At 34.9% G+C, this 20,168-nt stretch overlaps 2 protein-coding genes across 2 annotated transcripts; one reads left to right on the top strand and one right to left on the bottom strand.

Annotated features, from left to right (window-relative positions):
• The first annotated feature begins 394 nt into the window (after nucleotides 1-394).
• LOC132550397 (allograft inflammatory factor 1-like) lies at nucleotides 395-11,745 on the top strand. The gene is made up of 6 exons (XM_060214460.1): nucleotides 395-495; nucleotides 8,300-8,361; nucleotides 8,596-8,662; nucleotides 9,600-9,641; nucleotides 9,887-10,049; nucleotides 11,220-11,745. Exons 1-6 carry the CDS (start codon nucleotides 453-455, stop codon nucleotides 11,302-11,304), a joined length of 462 nt encoding a protein of 153 aa, XP_060070443.1. The 5' UTR covers nucleotides 395-452; the 3' UTR covers nucleotides 11,305-11,745.
• Nucleotides 11,746-13,741: 1,996 nt separating this feature from the next.
• LOC132550400 (mucin-2-like) lies at nucleotides 13,742-19,791 on the bottom strand. Its single transcript, XM_060214463.1, has 11 exons — nucleotides 19,749-19,791; nucleotides 19,202-19,355; nucleotides 18,672-18,790; nucleotides 18,133-18,262; nucleotides 17,717-17,865; nucleotides 16,494-17,426; nucleotides 15,621-16,452; nucleotides 15,308-15,426; nucleotides 14,917-15,067; nucleotides 14,579-14,733; nucleotides 13,742-14,430 (listed from the first exon to the last, which is right to left on the bottom strand). The coding sequence occupies exons 1-11, from the start codon at nucleotides 19,789-19,791 to the stop codon at nucleotides 13,742-13,744; spliced, it is 3,474 nt and encodes a 1,157-aa protein (XP_060070446.1).
• Nucleotides 19,792-20,168: the final 377 nt, after the last annotated feature.

The following is a 20,168-nucleotide window of genomic DNA, read 5'->3' as shown; positions in this document are numbered from 1 at the left end:
GAGGAATCACAAAAATTTATAAAATAATACCGTAATTTGATATTAAAACAATTGAAGCCCAATATATCAGGGCTCCAGATGTTACCTGTATACATACCCGCATCGTTTATAAAGAATGGCGCTGTTCATTGATGATAATATACAGTTACATTTATTGAGCAATAAACGACACGCATATCTATAATCAATATAGCTCATACAAAACCATTATGGTAAAGAATTTAAAAAAAAAATCAATGGATATATTGAATGTTGATATTTTCGTCACGTGACGGGCCGTCAGTGTTAGCTACAACAGGAAGTATTCTATACGTGTATATATTTGTGTGTATGTATATATATGTCTGTGTGTTTGACACGGGTTTATTGCATTAGCCGCACAGTATCGGAGCTAGAGGCTAGTGTATATAAGTAAAAGCACGAATAGATATAGATTAAACAGCTCATTCAATATGCCGGGCCAAAATGGACAATTGGATTTACAGAACAAGCAAGGTTGGTATATAGTGTCAATGTTTTCAGTTCCTATTACCTTACTATCACAAACAGTACTAATACTGTATAACCAATACTTTGCTATATAAATTGTTTCACAACAGTAACATGTGTAAATACGATAAGGTGTTGCAATTATAATTATGTTACACTCTTTTTTTTAGAGAAGATGTGATTTTGTGAATGGGAAAACAATATTGGTATTTAGACTTAAAAGAAAGGTTTTTTTCTTGCATAACATCTTGAATATGAGTAACCGTGTTTTAATTAGGAAACATTTTGTTTTTCTATATATTTTTGTATCTAGGTATTATGATGAAAACTCAGCATCTCAGGCGATTGTCATGCACTGGTTATGAGGTTTATGCTTCTGCTACACTCCACTTATCCCAGTGTCATGGTCGGGATGCGATGTTTTGTATCTAAAATAATAATCTTTTAGTTAGCTGACAACATTAAATAAAATAAAAATACACGATGCAAATCAACAATGACATATCCTGTGGTGTCCCTATTTGCTCCACTTGGGCAGTGAAGCAAGTTTACGTTATACATACGAACATTTTTGGGTTGGTTTGATGGTATATAGTGTGTCCGTATGAATAAGGAAGGCTGTTGAACATCATACGTGTGTTTATTTAGAAAGTATTTCATTTGAAACTAAAGACGATAATTGTTCCCTAGTTCCTCGGGATTGTAAACAACTTAATTAGCATATAAGTAAGGAAGTCTTCAGAGAGAAAATGGATACATTCCAAGGTAAGACAAATTAATCCTTAGCATGGTAACTACACAATAGGGAAACATTTATCTTTTATGATACTAAGACATGATATACGGAACAGCTTTTGAATCTTTACAGCGAAATATCAATTGATTTACTGTATCGTCCGATTTCGATGTAATGTTTTTTACGAGTTTGTGTATTTCCTTTGCGTTGATGTTAGCTTAACACATTCTGTACATATCACTGCCAAAACATTATGAACTTACACTGCTATGTGTGTAATCGATAGAATGTGTCTGTCACTCAGTGTCCACAACAAGGTCAACATACTGATCATCTGTCTACCTGTCAGTGGGATGATGGACACATGACCAGTCCAAAACACTGACCAGCCCTTGTTCAACTCACAAACGGCGGAATGCTAACCCAGTTTTGTTGGCTATGTTGTTTTTATATTTACATTAAAATATCAACGATTCTTATCAGTAGAAGGTTGTAAATTCCCACACTTCCTACCAGTGGGTTGGTATCAATTACTATTTAGACCAGTGTATAGCGTCATAGTTGATAGTGAGCGATATGTCTAAATATAATTCGTAGTTCTTAAAAGCAACATTAATTTTTATAATAAGAACAGTTTTCTTCTGGTTAGTAATGGTTCTTATATAAACTGATGTGTCTAACACACGCAAAGAAACTACAGTGAATATAGTCCTCGATGTGTTAAATTGTTAAGAGCTCTTTTTGCTTTAAGCAAATGTTTCAATTAGAAAGGAATTGAAACACACATTTATGTAAAGCAAAAAAGTAGAGAGCGTATATACACATTTCTATTGAAGTTTGTCACGCAGCTGAAAACCGGTAACTCCCACGTTATTTTGGGAATACCACACAGACTTTCATTTTTAGCATAATATATATGATACCTGTATTTATCCCTGAGAGAGGTGGAGAGGTCATAAAGTGATGTATTCTCTTGTAACATAAATAAATCTCACGTAGTAAGTTACACTGTTACATACAAGGAAGCTTAACATTGGTTTATTTTTACAGGTGTAAATAAACTCAATAACTTCGGTCATATCAAGATGAAATATGGCCGTGCGTATATATGTAGTACCGAGGTGATTATGTAATAGGCAAAATAGGTGAATTTTCTTTTAACTTTTGCTGTTGTATGCATTTACAATGACACATTTCAACATTTCACTTCAAGAAATGTCAATGCTGTGACGTAAGTGTTAATTTTACAGGGAATTCCCATATCGTTGATTTGGTGAGTTATTATCGATTCCATTACAAGAAATGCACGATGAGCGTCTTTGATGAAGCAAAAGACGTTTATCCTTGTGAAGAGACTCGGCCGGATTCATGAAACCATTCTCATGCTCAAGCATGTTATGTTTTGCTCTCCTTGCATCTTTAATTAATTTGAGTTTGAGTTTGAATTAAGGCTTGGTTAATATTTCGGTATATATTCTAAATACCTTATGATTTAATGAATGACGAGACTGTTATTGAGAGTATATATTGATAAGTATATAAAACTATCAGGATGTGAGATGTGAGGCCTCTGTGTACGTGAGGTCGATATTCACGTCCTCCGCGACAGGTACAGGGTGTAGAAAACCTTTAATGAACTCCTCCTGGACACCAAAGGGCGCACTACCGAGACTAATGAGTTTACACATCACTAGGTTTAACTTTATTCATGTACACAAGCTGGGATCAAAGCAAAACAAAAGTGATAGTAACCCACTTATACCTAAGTTCACAAAAATATGTAGGTAAGATTATGTAAAACATTGTAGCTGTATGTGATCACTCCAGTGTACTCCCAATGAAAGAATAAAATACCCTTTGAACCTCGGGTATCTTGAACATTGTACACTTTAATCAAGAGTTGGGGAATTCACAAAATTTAGATATCTCATCAAACACAAAGAGTTGACCAAACATTTAGCCTGGAGTCCGATTTTTCTGTAACGAATGCTTGACCGCAAGGTTAATTATCCTGTTGTGTTATCACGGACAGATTCGCCCCAAGACTAATAGACTCTGCATACAAGATTTTAATACACATCTGTCTCACAAACGGACAAACGAAAGTTAAGATGGGTTGCTTAACTTCACGATATCCAAGGTTAATAAGTGATATGTTGAGTGGTCAGTTTAGACTAGTACTTACTTATAATTAGTGTTGCCGTCAGCAGATGACATCGTGTTTTCAACGGAAATAGCCTCATCAGAAGGCAAGCTTGAACTCAATCTAACCCGCACTTTTAAAAATGACTGGTGTCACACTGTAGCTGGTTTTCTACAATAGAACGTGCAGTTTCCCAGTACTGCAGCCTCAGAAAAACAACGAAATATTAATAGCTATGATTCTAGCTGAAATTTGGAGAAACTATCAAACTGATTATCTCAGAATTTCCACTACTCTCTATGCAAATTGTCTTTGATTATTGATTGATAGTACTTCTATATAGTCTATACCAACCCAGAATAATGTAATAGAGAGAGAGAGAGAGAGAGAGAGAGAGAGAGAGAGAGAGAGAGAGAGAGAGAGAGAGAGAGAGAGAGAGAGAGAGAGCACAAATATATATTTTAGATGTTTTATTTTCATATTTATATTGAATCTGAAGACAACTAAAAGATCATTTTACAAAATGCTTGTCTAGCATTGTGTAAAAGGTGAACACAAAACTGCTTTATGTTGAACCATATGTAGAATTATTAAAACAACACAAGAATATCAAATGATTTTAAATAATTGTCACTGAATCTCAAAAGCGATGAAACTGATACATTTATTAAAAGAAAGAACACATATTCTGCTTCTTAGAAAACAGGCCACCGCAATGTTAAATGCAGAAATGGCACGTCTTTAAAAGGCTATTTAGCGAGTTTATGTCACGTTATCAGTTATATTCATAAAAGGAAGTAAAAAACTAGAGTAGTAATCTGTGTTAGCGATAAAAATGTTACTTCCCTGTAGTCATATTTAAATGGAAATTTTTCAACTGATAAAATATTAAAAGTATACAGTCTGACGCGTGCATTAATACATCAATACTCTGAGTTGAATTATTAGGAAATCTGATATAACCAAAAAAATAAAGTGTTTTTTTTAGGTAGCTTATTTAATAAACTAATTCACTTTAAGTTGAGATCGGCTAGGTATAAAACTAAATTGAAACTCAAAATCCTCGATATCGTATGAAGTACGATTAAGTATGATACACGTGGTCGTCATCTTTTAAACAGAGTATGGTTTCATTTTCACAATCACCTCCACCCGGACCCAGATTAAATGTATTTGCAACACCCGACAAAAACTACATCATAACAAAAATAAAATTAGGAGGTAGACTCAGCAGAGCTGAGATCTAATATAAGTTTTATGTGAAAAGGGTCACAAGTAATGGGATTGATTGAACGAACATCAAGAAACAAAACAATTAATCAACAACACCAGTACCTGATAGTATTAACACAAATATATAACCACAGATGTAACGCCTGGTATAATTAGTCAATACAGAGATGTCTGGATGAATCTGCAGTCTATGAAACTGGTTTCTGGACCGGAAAGATGCCTATCCTTTGTCCTTATACACATATCCCTTGTCGACAGATAATGATGCGGGAATGCTCCTTTGATGTCAATGGACCGTGACCTTTCAGAAAAGTACACTCTGTACTACTTTTAACATATAGTAGTATTTCGAGCTATGTAGTAGTGTGACAATGCTGTAAGATTTACAACGAAACTAGCAGATACATAGTTCATTTTACAACATAATTTTTACTTTTATTCTTGATAATTACAGACTTTGGTGTGAATATTGAAAAGAAAGTGTAAGACAATTTGTTTTCCTTTTCCATAGTTTGTCCCGATTCAATTTTATTCCAGTCAAATTAAAAAAATATATATAACGTTTCTAATAGTCGGTAGCATATATAAACGAGAGATGATACATAACATATTTCCTGTATGAACTATCGCCAGATGTATGTGTGTTTGTGTTTAAATAATGCATATATATATATATATATATATATATATATATATATATAATATATATACAGTATTCAAGATTCCTCGATATTGATTAAATATATTAGCACTAAATGAATGTTTAAGACCTTCGTAAATGTCAGAAATACATGTAACAATTCCAAATGATGTATTAATTTGTACATGGGAATAAAACGTAGTAAGTAGTAACCATTTCTCATCAATTTCCTTTCCTTGAGGCTGATGAATATCCGTTAGGATGTAGCTGTAACTGATGAAAAAAACAATAATATCATAATAAAATTGTGTAATTAATCTATGTCAGTTTGATCTAATTGCTTTTATTTGTGAGATTGATAGAGGTCTTAACGATCCTAAAATGCTTATTTGTCAATAAAATAGCAAGCGTCTTAAATAAAAGTAATGCTGAAGAACGATATGAACTGTAAATATCTCGTGGACAAGTTTATTTATAGCGAGATGTTTGTAACCTACAGTACTTTAATATGTGCCCTCTGTATACATGTTTTAAGTGTATAACTTTGTACATGAGTTCAGATGCATTACACATGTTACCTGAGGGAGAATTTTGATGAAGTGATCCTGTCAAAATCGACTTCCTATTCGCACAGTTTTTGTCCACACCATTCGGTGTAATCTACTACAATTTACATATTTTAGACTCATTCTAAATGACCTATATTTCTATATCCTGCAATTAAATATACAATATTGGGCGAACAATCCTCTAGGAATCAATAACGATCTGTCACGTACGAAACATACACTACGATGTGTAGCCTCTCTATAAGATATTTGTTGAAGGCCACGTGTCCTTCAACATTCCTTTGTAACAAGGACGAGAGATTGAAAGGTAATTAGCTTGCCTTGGTATGGTGCAATGCAGTCATGTTGCTTATTGATGATTCTCAAGTGTGCATCTCATATACACTAAATAAGTTATGGTGTTATTATATTTTTGCATCTTTTTTCCCCAATACCCTGTTTCAGTCGCCTCCATACATTTTAGGCCATTATCATCCTAGCGGGACGAAAATAAAAACGGATGTATAAGGCATTTTAATTGTGTTTGGCTGTTATTTATCTTATTCTAAATTTGTATTGAAAGGTGCTATTGATTTGTTTTCTTGTAATTATAGGCCTTATTAGTTTATGTGAAACTATCTGTGTGTATCAGAGTTTCTATCTTGTGTTTTTTACTAACAAAAACTACCACTAGAGGGTTATTTATACGACGTATTGAAGCAATTTCTCTTGTGGACTTCATTTTTTGATTGCGAAGTTGACGTCGTGATTCAGTTAATTGCATCAACAATTTCAACGTTTTCTAGTTGCTAAAGTATTTCTCTTATGTATAACTCTGGAAGGCTTAGGTAGATTTCACATATATGTTTAATGAATGATCACCACAAATCACAGATTTCAAATTCATGGATTCCGACTTGGTTGACCACTTTCCATGATTTTCAGGAACCGAAAACAAATCTTTCTGCTTGTTTGGTCGGAAACTGCACAGCAATCCCCGGTTTTTACTCACGAAAATTATTTTCGAAAATTTCTCTATCCAAACACAAAGTCATCACAAAGGTTATACATTAGAAGATGGCCAAAAAAAGGACTGTTTTTCAGATTTTTATTATTTGGGTGTTAGGCACTATTTACTTACTAATATCTAAGTATCGTTCTATTAACTTTTCATGAGAAACGAAAAAGTTATTTAAAAAAGATTCACACGAAATTAACGCATAAAGCCTATTACATCATTAGAAACATTTGTTTATTATGAATGACAATTAATATCAAAATCAAGATAAACTAAGCACAAAAAACCCCCATTAAGTTAATGTTACATAAAAAGTTCACGATATATATAGCACAACATTATTTATATGGTGATGCATACGAATAGTATATTTAAATGACTACGTCTGTAGAATATATGAATGGATATAGGACTAGCTTCCGGTATATCTTATCTCGAGATATCCGGGATTTCAACTATAAAATGAGTCACGGGATACTTAACAGTGGCCTATGTTATTTGTCATATACACGCTTTTTTGCCATATATGGACAGAGGTTGACTAATACCAGGATGTGTCCCGACCGATATCACGGATTTTACACTGGTCAAACGCAATTGTGTATTTCCCTTGGTGGGCCATTGCCACTAACAAACACATCAATATGTATTTTTAAAAAAGCCCGAAGCAAGGGTATGAATGAACTAGAGAGTCTCAGTAATATACGCCGGAAATGATGACGAATGAAATGAGATGCTAGTTTAGAAATATGATGACTGATTCATGTTTTGCTTAGAAATAATCAAAATGAGTCTTTCAACATAAAAAGTGTCACGAGTATAGACTTAAGTCAGGAAATATTACGGAGTTTAATTGTCTTGTTAAGTAGATAAATTGTTGTTTATACCTCGCCATTCTTTTATAATGTAACAATATATAAGACATTATTATGGCATTGACGAACAACCAAACCAACAATCAACGAGCACTTTCATATATCTATATATATACTGGAACATGTAATACTCTGACTTAAACATACCAAAGTCTTTGTTGTTATATGACCTCCTCACTGCGGGTCGAGTGACGCCTATAGCCATAACCTGACAAGTAATATATATTTTAGACGGACCTGTAAACTCACGACCTCGTTGTCTGATATCGTCATTCATATTACTGAGAAAATAGCAAAATCGGCAGGTTACGATGTCAATCAAGTGTAATTATTGCAATGTCAACTGTCAGCACCTTCTCCACCAGTTTTATGGTTGTCGTCTGCAATATACTACATGAATGCAGCGTTACGTAGCTATTTATGCTTGGTATTTGTCATTATGGTTACAATCCTGCGAGTTTGAACTGTTTCACAGATCGTCAATATAATCATTGCTTTTCATTGTCAGCGCTGTCAACAATGACTATTTTTACGATTGCGTATCAAAGCACAATGCAAGTATGCCCACTATTTAGATTATCCAATGTCAAAAGTATTTCTTTTCTTGTTATTTCTAGGAGGAAAATTATTTGGACAACTCAAAAATAGGCAAAATGAAGAACTGACAGAAATAAATCAGGTGAGAGATTTACAGAACTTTTTATTTTTTATTATCTAGTGATGCTATTCCTTACCAGCTTCTGTGGATTGTGTATATTACCATTCAGTGTTTCAGTTCACTTCTGTAAGGTATGCTTACGACAGAGTAGACGATCTGTGATATAATTCTCAGTTTTTCAGTTACGCCTTGGCAAGCATGCTCCTTTCGCAACAGTTACCAAGATAATTAAACGATTTAATTTGATACTTTCAGAGTTACCTAGAAGATGACTCGTTACAGGAAATAGAGGACTTAGCTGATAAACTGATTCAGTATAAAGGTGATTTAATACTACCACTCACTTTATTACATTAGAATGATTAATGCCCTTGAATGGCAGAAAATGAAATGAAAATCAGGGGTCTTTGTATCTTTTCTGATAAAAACCCCATTGTACTAGGAATGTCCAGCCAGTGTTGAGACACAGAAATGACTATTATTAATATTTATACATTTTAATGGCTATCACAGTGATAAGCAGTGATAAGCAGCAACATAAGTTAGTATTACAATGTGGTATGATTATTTCATTTGTGTAGCTCAGTGTTTCTCTACATATAAAAATACAAACTTAGCTAAATACATTGTAATTACCGTTCTTCATTCACTAAAATATGAATTCATTTCTAGCACGCATTTTGTAAAATCAAGTAAGATATCAAAGACGTGGAAAGAGTTCCTTTTGAACCCCCCGCCCAAAATGACTACCAGTAGGCTATAATAAGTATCATAAAGGGTTTATTTTAAGGGGTACCAAGAAAAATTGGGACATGGTCTTAAAATCAACCCTTTCAGACACTTGTATTGTATTTACCAGGTATAATAACCCATTGGTAGCCACTTTGGGAGGGGGGTTTAAAAGGAACTCTTACCAAAGACGTTTGAAAGATGTGAAATTCAAATAGACATGTCATATTGCAGTTAATAGTCAAATCGAAATCAACCTCAGAGTTATTTACATATCTTTTATTTTGTTGTCTAGTTTTGTAAAACTCTGTAATATTTACCCGTTTCACATGTAGACATACACTTCCAACAAGTTCTACGTTCTCATGGCATTCTAAAAATAACGTAACATTCTGGACTAAAGTCTTAACTTATTCATACATCCTTGCTTTCTTTTCGACATATTGACCGTGAATACCGTATTTAAATCTACAACGATGATGAAATGATTATAAACTAAATTGAATGCTTTGATAATCGTTCTTTGACAGATCAATTTATGGAGTTCGATTTGGACAACTCCGGAGATATTGGTAAGTTTTAAGGTAACTGAATATTTACGTTATCGGTTGCTAGATATCTCTTCGAAATATTTAAATCACACAGCTAATCTATTAAGGTTTTTATTCTAATGTTTCTAATTTTTTCCTGTTTAATCCGGTAATTTCATTAGAACTGTCTAGATTCTATATTCGCTGTACTAGCTTGTATGACATGCCTTTACAGTTGTCACAGAAGGGGTTGATTAAAACTATGACCATTTATGCCATGTTACCAGACATTATGGAGCTGAAACAAATGATGGAGAAACTGGGATGCGCTAAGACACATCTAGAGCTGAAGAAGATGATCGCAGAAGTGGACACGAATGGATCTGGAACCATTCATTACAGAGAGTTCCTTGATATGATGTTGGGCGGAAAGTCAACTGTCCTAAAACTGTAAGTCATCATCATTAAGAGTGGCCTCTATTTCCAGGTTTGAATAATATAATAATATTCACGTATACTGCAGTAATATGTAAACAACCCTTTTCAATGCTAAAAGCGACTTTATAATTTGGAACCTCGTCAAGTACTAGACAAAAAAGTGATTTCTAACAAAAGAAAATACAATGATACATTTAAGACGTGCACAATATTATTTTGATAATAAATATCTCGAACGCTCGACTTATCATATATCATCTCTGTTTACTGTATTATGACTCGTACTCTCGCCTTGTTACGAGTAAGGTACTTACGTACACATTGGTATGTTTTACTAGTCTAATGCTATATTTAAGTGGCACGCTTCATGTTTAAGTGTTGCGTTGGATATAACATGTTGAACGATCGTAACTATACGTCAAGCGCTCAATATAATTAATGTATAAAATAATATTATACTTGTCCTTAATGTAAGAAAACTTTATCTTAGATGTCACCGATGTTATTTTTGCGTTAGTGCAAAACTTTCTGAGAGTTAAGTCCCCTGCCACATTTAAGAACATGATGTAAAAGAAACTATAATTTCCGTCAACGATCGTGACTAGGTATTATTTAATTTGATTATACTTGTAAATAAACAAATAATTGCACAAAAGACAAACAGGTGAATAGCAATTTTCAATAGAAGAATAGAAATAGAATACCTGTTTAGCCTACTTATGAATAAAGTCTCGTTATAAGATTGTCCTTATACGGCTTGTGGATAATGTTATGTTCCAGTCTCACTCTATACGAAACATATTTTGTTTGGATGTTTCCTTAGTTCTTGATATTTCGTTTTTCTTAGTTTTATGAATAGCTTCATGAATTCAAATCCTGATATATCTAGTCATTTTACACGGGTTCTCAGAGGATATAGAATATATATCACTGATACACCAGTTAAATAGTAACATTTTTAAAGTGTATAATTTTACCAATTTAGAATACGCATTTAATGCGAATGGTTCATTAAAACTAAGCAAACGGGCTTTACTTCGTCATATTAACACATGTATATGATTGCTATACAATTGTTATACAAAATAGCAATATTGGTGTAACTTGATACCAACTGTGATTCTATCCGACCCCATATGGACATGGATCGCTAGCTATCAGGTTGTTCTGTTTCTTTTTCAGCATTCTGATGTTTGAAGAGAGGATGCGAGAGAAGGAAAAACCAACAGGACCCCCTCCCAAGCGTGATCTGAGCAGTTTGCCATGAACATGGTGTCGATCTATCGGGATAGATGAGGGTCTTCCTAGAGGAAAAAATGGAGAGTCTGAAAGTGTGTAAGGTGGTGAATGTATGATAATGAATGGGGTAATGTGGTAGGGAGAAACATATTGATCAAGCATTCTTATTTTTCATTTTCATTACTTCCATGTATACTTTGCCTTCATATTGGTGATCTAATGGTGTATATATCCATGTCATCTTAAATTTATAGTTCATTTTGCATCTTCCAGAATTGAAAGGTGCGAGGTTTGATATATTTATGTTGTTTAAAGAACATTTTGTGATCATCACGAGAAGTGAGCACGTTGACGTAACATATAGCATATATAATCCAATATCTGTATATCATATTACTGAGTTTAATCATTATCATCTCCATTACACACTGGTATCTACATTGTTTAATTCCATGTATGATATTCAATTTTGATAACGAAATAAAATGTAATTACTACTTCGATTTTATAATTTCTTCTTCTTATTTAATATCCATATGATTTTCGGGGAAACAATCAATCAGTGTATTTTCCCCCCTTTCCCGAAATTTTTTATCTTCAACCAGTTTGGAAATCTTCTAAAACTACATAGGAGTAAGCACTTCAGCAGTAGCATTGATTGTCGGTGAGAGTGTTCCTGTATACAGGTGTTATTCTCTCTGATACTTACAGGTGTGTATCATGTGTATTACACAAAATGATTTGATGAGAATTACGGCAAATGGTTGGTATTTTAGGATAATACAAAAACACCTGGATTATTTTCAAAGATTCTTTATCTTAACGACGTCCAGTTACACTATATATCAAAAGTGCTGAAGAAATGACTAAATGGTAACCACGAAATGAATGTAGACCTATATCTATCAAAACAACCCTTTGTGAGATCCCGTGTAATAGGACCAACGAGCTTATAGCTTGTCATATTAAACAAACATTTAAAAAAAAAATTAATGACAACTTTACTACCCCCCCCCCCCCGTAAAAAAGGATATATCGGAACGTGTTAGAATACGATGATGAACAAATAGTTGGTTATTTTGTTTGTGAAATATTGAGGTTAGCGTATAACCAAGATATGGTCAGTACATTACTTGAGGAATACACAGATCAGTCTAACAATGATATTGAAGGATTTCTCTTCCTACTGAACTATAGAGACTCATAAAATTTTCGATAAATTCAGCCTTGTATGTAAACAAAAAGGAAAAAATTGAACACATGAACAGTTTCTTTTCAGGGGAATATTAAATCTTTTCTGCTTAATGAACGATTTCGTATATCGATACAATAAAAAGACCTCGCTGGGAGTGATATGTTTTGCGCCCATCCATATAGTTTCGCCAAATGTAGGCAGATGAAGATTATGGAGAAGTTTTATGGTCGACATAATGATCTCATTGAGAAATATCCTATTTCCAAGTGCGATTCAAAGTTGGACGTGTTTGTTACACGTTAGTGTGTATGGTAATGTCGTTGTTGTTTATCTTGTTCTCATTTGGAAATATAAGATTACTTACTTGAATTGACCAAAATAAACGCGGCGAACGCCATCGATGCAGCAGAAGCCACTTAACCTTCACTAACACCTCATCTGTTTCTCCTTCTACTTTGTAATATGTAACTATGTATTTTTCCTTCACATTTTGCCAAGTTTCATCGAATTTGAGTTGTGTTTAATATCGGTATTTTCTTTGTCAGGTTGTCAAATCACAAATTCTGTATTTGTTAAAACTATCATCGAGATGTCACTCTAAAACAAAATTTCACAAAAAAATGTACAATTCAGAAGAATGTGTGTACTGTAGCCATTTTTTTACACTTGATGATATACCTTAAAAAGTCTTCAGTGAAAACAAGAACAAATTGTGTAGAAATATAGATATTTTATTTGCATTTAACCACGTGTAAGCTAAAAGTTGAGTCGTATAAAACACAAACATACACGCTTTTGACAATGTAATGTTCAATATTGTTTTACATTTGAGTCAGGATTTTATGAGATTTATAAATTAACTATGTGTAAAATATCATCTATAAACTATCAAACATTTACAAATACAGCACAATACGTGTTGATGACCCTCTCAGTATTGACAATACGGCTAAGTAGTAATTTGTGTATCGGATTGTAAACATAATGACATTCTTGTGTCTGTAATACAGGTGATGTCAAATAAAGCACAAATCTACACTACAAGAAATACAATTAAATACAGAACGTGAAATGTGAATAAATAAAGCTGGTCAACAGCTATGAAATTATTAAGTTATGGATTTCTACTACATATATAATATAATTCACACAGGCACGTTATAAAACAGAAGAGTAGTAACTTGTGTACATAATTGCATTCACAATACTGTTATATGATTAATGGATGGATCATTGTTACTTTTCTTGCTCGCTCTTTGTTGCTACTTATTTAAGCCAATTGATTGTCAGATCTTCGGAATAACACCATATGACAGTCACATGGGTAGCTCTGACAGTTCCCTTGGTTACACATGAGTTCACACCATTCCTTATACCCAACGACGCTTCTGTAAACACCGCGGACTTCACATTCAGCGACAAATGTTTGATCGTCTCCACATACACAGGTGTCGATGGGACAGAAACCCTTAAGACCATTGGCCATGCAGTATTCATTTACCTTATCGGCAATTGAATCTGACTTGAAGTGAAAGTGACCGTGATAGCGGCAGTTGAAGCATTTCTTCGGCTCATCTACAGGCAAAGACGTAGTAGTCGTTTTCGCAGTTGTGATTGGACTTAATGTTGTAGTTTCCTCGCTTGTGGAATCTAGGGTAGTTGTTGAAGCTTGTTCAGTTGTGGTAATGTCTTCAGTGGTAGTTAACTGTTCAGGCGTAGTCGTTTGTTCAAATGTCTGGTCGGTCGTTATTTGTCCTTCAGTTGTACTATGATCGGTTGCAGTAGCGCTTTCAGTTGTCACTTGCTGTTCTGTTGTAGTTGGTGCTGTCTCAGTTGTAGACTGGCCAACCGTAGAATCTTCAGCAGTTATGATAATGTGATCAATGGTTGTTGCTTCAGCAGATGTCGTTTTCTCAGTTGTGGAAGCAGATTCGGTTGTCCATTCGGCAGTGTTGTTAACTATTGAAAAAGAAAGGTATTGGATTTTATTGCATCATTGACAAAACAATCAACCTCTGATAGGTAAATGCATTCGATTCTGTGTTAATAATTTACATGTATCCAATATCAAGCTTAAAAAAAAGAAGAATGGTATATTGCAACATACCTGATGGAAGGGTGATTTCGTCTAATAGACAGACAAAAAACTTCCTGGTTGGTTCCATCACATTGCTGATATAATTTACGACTGATACAGCTTGTTCCCGTGAACAGTAGTTGCTTGCAGCATTAACGAAGCAGTATGAGGTAGTCTCTAGCAAACTGAAATAACATAATACATTTAATGCTATGGGTTTAATTTAAAAGCTTGGATGTGGAATTCTAACTTAATAGTTAATATAATTTCATTTCAATTGAAACGATGCGTTTATGGTTTTCATTATTCTTTAATTTTTTTTATTACTTCTTTTTTAAAATAAATATATATAAATGTTTATTACAAACCTGCAGAGGCGGTCAGATTCCATAAATAATTCAGGATTGGACGCTATTACGGACACAAGTGAACCGATTTCATAAGAAGGTTCCGTGAGGCATGTTTGTGTGCTTAGCACTACATTCGGTTCGGCAAAACACTCGGCTGCTTGCAAGAAAGCTGTAACGACATAGAAAGAATATATGACTAACATATCATTTAACCGTTTCAAAAGTCCTAATACAAGTAACAATACCATTCCATCTTCCTTAACATTCTGTACAATATCATTTAATGTTGAATTTGTGAAATGGAGAGATGACATTAAAAGTTACTTCGATTTTATCAGCAATTCCCTCCTGTTAATTGATTTATATTTAGACCCGCACAAAATGAAAATCGACATGTGTTGACATATACCTTGCTTCCCGGCGCCACAAACATAGTTGAATGTATGTCGAAGAGAGGTGTATTGCAATAAGTGGGCTCCAGTGCATCCTCTTGTTTCCTCCTCAAGACAATCTAGTTTGCCTACCGACCTTTCAAATAAAGAAGAATTGTTACATATTAAATAGTAGTTTTGTAGTGTTTTATATACAATAACTAAACTATTACAATTCATTGAAAATGAAGCAGTTTCTAGATAAAAAATGGATTTGTTTTGTTTTCAAGAGACAAAAAATGGGCAAAAGAAACATCCAGCAATATCATTTAGATCAATGAATATACTTACTTGCATAATTCCTCCAGGTCAGTAGCTGACAATTGAGGAAATACCCCTGTAGTTGATGCTTCTACCATTTGAGAGTAATAGGGAGAAGATCCTATGGAGTTGACAATGCACTCAGCAATAACTTCTTCATCACAGTTCATTTCAGGGTCTATGTGTATGCCCTCGGTCACTGAGGTTATTGGATCCATGGTTGAGGCGGTTGTTGGTTCCATGGTGGAGGTGGTCGTTGGTTCCATGGTGGAGGTGGTTGTTGGTTCCATGGTGGAGGTGGTTGTTGGTTCCATGGTGGAGATGGTCGTTGGTTCCATGGTTGAGGTGGTTGTTGGTTCCATGGTTGAGGTGGTTGTTGGTTCCATGGTTGAGGTGGTCGTTGGTTCCATGGTGGAGGTGGTTGTTGGTTCCATGGTGGAGGTGGTCGTTGGTTCCATGGTTGAGGTGGATGTTGGTTCCATGGTTGAGGTGGTTGTTGGTTCACTGGTTGAGGTGGTTGTTGGTTTCATGGTTGAGGTGGTTGTTGGTTCCATGGTTGAGGTGGTCGTTGGTTCCATGGTTGAGGTGGTTGTTGGTTCCATGGTTGAGGTGGTCTTTGGTTCCATGGTTGATGTGGTTGTTGGCTCCATGGTTGAGGTGGTCGTTGGTTCCATGGTTGAGGTGGTCGTTGGTTCCATGGTTGAGGTGGTGGTTGGTTCCATGGTTGAGGTGGTCGTTGGTTTCATGGTTGATGTGGTCGTTGGTTCCATGGTTGAGGTGGTTGTTGGTTCCATGGTTGAGGTGGTTGTTGGTTCCATGGTTGAGGTGGTTGTTGGTTCACTGGTTGAGGTGGTTGTTGGTTTCCTGGTTGAGGTGGTCATTGGTTCCATTGTTGGTTTGGTTCCATGGTTGAGGTGGTCGTTGGTTTCATGGTTGATGTGGTCGTTGGTTCCATGGTTGAGGTGGTGGTTGGTTCCATGGTTGAGGTGGTGGTTGGTTCCATGGTTGAGGTGGTGGTTGGTTCCATGGTTGAGGTGGTGGTTGGTTCCATGGTTGAGGTGGTTGTTGGTTCCATGGTTGATGTGGTCGTTGGTTCCATGGTTGAGGTGGTCGTTGGTTCCATGGTTGAGGTGGTCGTTGGTTCCATGGTTGAGGTGGTCGTTGGTTCCATGGTTGAGGTGGTCGTTGGTTTCATGGTTGATGTGGTCGTTGGTTCCATGGTTGAGGTGGTTGTTGGTTCCATGGTTGAGGTGGTTGTTGGTTCCATGGTTGAGGTGGATGTTGATTCCATGGTTGAGGTGGTTGTTGGTTCCATGGTTGAGGTGGTTGTTGGTTCTATGGTTGAGGAGGTCGTTTGTTTCATGGTTGAGGAGGTCGTTTGTTCCATGGTTGATGTGGTCGTTGGTTCCATGGTTGATGTGGTCGTTGGTTCCATGGTTGAGGTGGTTGTTGGTTCCATGGTTGAGGAGGTCGTTTGTTTCATGGTTGAGGTGGTCGTTGGTTCCATGGTTGAGGTGGTTGTTGTTGCCTCAGTATTGCTTCTAGTTGTTGACTCAGCAGATGTTTCCATAGCGATGGAAATTGTTGGTACCACATCAGGTTCAATGGCGGTTGTAGTGGTTTCGGCAAACGTAGTACCAGAAACAACTGGTGTCGTTGTTGGGACAAACTCTGGTTCAGGGTCTGTAGTCTCTGGCGTCGAATTATGAGCATTTATAATATCTGGTTCAGCAGATACATTAAATGGACTCATGGTCGCTGTTGGCACATCGGTAGGTAAAGTGTCCGTTGATTCTGTGGCTGTGGCTGTCACTGTTTCAGTGTTATCAAATATACCTAAACAAAAGGATACACTGTTGAATGATAGTTCGTATCACAATGTATCAACAATATTATGTTACGTCACACTACCGGTAAACAATTTTATGATCTTGCAAGTTGCATGTCATCATTTTATATTACAACCCTTTCTAAATTTAAAAACGTATATACATATGAAAATCGAAGGTACATGTGTAATTTCATGATCATATTTCTTTTCTCTCTTTATTTCTTTCTTGATAAGGCAATAATTTTTGAGAACATTTTGGAAATGTTAACATTGACAGGTGTTAACACCGACATACCTGTCAATGTTTGTTGAGCGTGGCAGCCGAGGAGGTCTTGTACTGGTCCTGTTAATGTCATCACGTAGGCAATCATATAATCACTGGACCGTGACCCACAATAGGCATCGGTGGAACTAGTTATGCATGACAAGGCAGTGTCCAGAAGGCTAAATAAACCAAAAAAAAGATGAAAGTTTATATACAAGCGTAAGGGAAGTTACTTGCAAATGACTGTATTTTTTATCATATAATTTGAAGGTTATATTTCAACTAAACACTGAATTAACTTATTTATGCTACCAATAATTAAACCATAATTACAACGATAGTGTTACATTAAGACGAGTTTTTTTTCGACCAACAAGACGAAAAATGGGAGCAAGTAATAAAGAACTTATATAACGGGACACTAGTCGTTCTCGGGGGCTACTTACCTGCATACTTCTAAAGTTTTAGAGCTGTCCAGCATAGTTTCAGAAATCGAGAATTCGTTTATGTTCAGACAGGATGTAGTGTCGTTGATTAAGGATGGTTCAGACAGGCACATATTGTTCTCGAAAAATTCTGAAATTTATAATTTATGTAGATATTAAAGCTTCGGAACTGTATCCTAGTCTGTCGCATTTTTCAAGCGGGTAAAAACATGTAAATAAGCTTGTAGTCTAGTGATGAGAGTGTCTGGTTAATTGATGCGGAAACATCAAAGGAAAATCTGATCCGGCAAAACCATGTTAATTCAAACTCAAGATCGATTAAACGAAGGCAATATATTGACTTTGGTATTTCAACACGGAAACTCAAGGATAAAAAGGAAAATGGATACAGCGTCTTCTGATTCAATGGCGTCGCAATCTCAACTAACCAAGTATATCAAAGTAATAAACAGAATTTGACTAATATAACGAAAAGATTTCAAATATATGAGAAAATGGTAACCTTATAAGTGAATAACTGTGTGATAAATTGGACTTACCATCCTCGGTGTTGCATACGAAATTTACGGATGACATTATCAATTCGAAAGAAAGAGCTTCCTCTCTGGAGCATCCTGCCAAGCTATTTCCAACACATTCACCAAGGTCAGTAGTTATGCTATAAAAAGTATAAGCAGTTTAATGAGAATGAGATGAAATAGTCGATGCATGTATTTAGATATCGGAATAATGTTTCAAATGAAAATCAACATACAAACGTTAATAAACACTAGAATTATTATATGAAAGTCGTTTTTAGAAAGGACATTAGAAAAAAAAGTAACATAATGATAACATTGTGTTGCTTCTATGTTTTACGGGGTTGGACTTACATCCATCTCGTGTGTATATTGTATTTTTCCTTTAAACAATTTTGATAGAAAATGAAAAGAAAGAAAACAAATTTACGTTTAGTATTCTTATATACATCATGAATATATTTATGAATTTAAATAATAAGACATTTTTCATGAACGTCACGTTAAAATAAATCACACGGTATTCATTTAAAATGAAATCAAAAACTTACTTGCAAAGTGTTCTTAACTCCTCTGACGTAACATTAGGTAATTGAAATCGTGTCGATTGATTTATAACATTTTCATACATAGGCCAACCCGTAACAGCAGATTGAATGCATGTTCCTAATAATTCCATATCACATGTTTGTCCGTAAGTTGTTACTGAAACGAAAATAAACGAGGTTAATAGAAAAATAATGTGGTGATATTTTCCACTATTGATGAACGTAGCAAATTTGTAAATAACATAAAAGTTTTACTTAATATCAACCTGATAAATGAGAAAATGTTATGGAACTAGGTATATTGTTTTGTAAATTTTCAGATATAGAGTTTATATTTTTATAAACGTTATTTATGTATTTCGAATGAAACATGAAACATTTATCTATTAATCATTTTAAACAAAATACGATCATTGAATTAAACATTTTAACTTTCTTAACTCAAGCTAAATCTTTAAAATGTGAGTGTCTGTTTGCATTAAATCATATACTTTGTAAAGTGTAAAAAAAACTTGCAACAGTCAGTAAGTAGATATATAAAGAAACTTACCTATCAGAGCAGCAAAAACAGCGAAATTCAGTATTGCCTTCATTGTCACCGTTTGTATTGTTTGTTGGCTATTCACTGTTTTAATGCACACCTGAACCTCGATTGCCTTATATACATTTTGAAATCATATTTGGGCATGGCATGTGGCATAATTAATTATTCCACAAACACCACTTAACCCACCTACGACGGTATGATGTCACAGGCTACGGTGATAGTCTTTCTAGGCACGGAACCGCCCCCTCCCTGTTTTAGGTCCAACACCTTGCTTTGTTTGTGTGATATCACGTGATGTTTGACGAGGGCACAGAAACAATGTCCTTACTGACATCCATGATCAATCATTGTTAAAAAATCTTATTGTCTATTAGGTAACATTCATAACAACAATATATACGAATTAAGATACAGATATATACA

The sequence above is a fragment of the Ylistrum balloti genome, unplaced genomic scaffold, assembly GCF_031769215.1.
Source record: "Ylistrum balloti isolate Yb309-2 unplaced genomic scaffold, AGI_CSIRO_Ybal_v1 Utg370122, whole genome shotgun sequence".
Lineage (NCBI taxonomy): Eukaryota > Metazoa > Mollusca > Bivalvia > Pectinida > Pectinidae > Ylistrum > Ylistrum balloti.
This window is presented reverse-complemented; position numbering and strand designations above follow the sequence as displayed.

Coding starts and splice junctions, on each gene's coding strand:
- LOC132550397 (XM_060214460.1), top strand. CDS start 453: ATGCCGGGCCAAAATGGACAATTGGATTTACAGAACAAGCAAG. Junction 8,663..9,599: donor TAAACTGATTCAGTATAAAG/GTGATTTAATAC, acceptor GTTCTTTGACAG/ATCAATTTATGGAGTTCGAT. Junction 10,050..11,219: donor AAGTCAACTGTCCTAAAACT/GTAAGTCATCAT, acceptor TTTCTTTTTCAG/CATTCTGATGTTTGAAGAGA.
- LOC132550400 (XM_060214463.1), bottom strand. CDS start 19,791: ATGAAGGCAATACTGAATTTCGCTGTTTTTGCTGCTCTGATAG. Junction 18,263..18,671: donor CGTATGCAACACCGAGGATG/GTAAGTCCAATT, acceptor TATAAATTTCAG/AATTTTTCGAGAACAATATG. Junction 14,431..14,578: donor CGAAATCACCCTTCCATCAG/GTATGTTGCAAT, acceptor CTTTTTCAATAG/TTAACAACACTGCCGAATGG.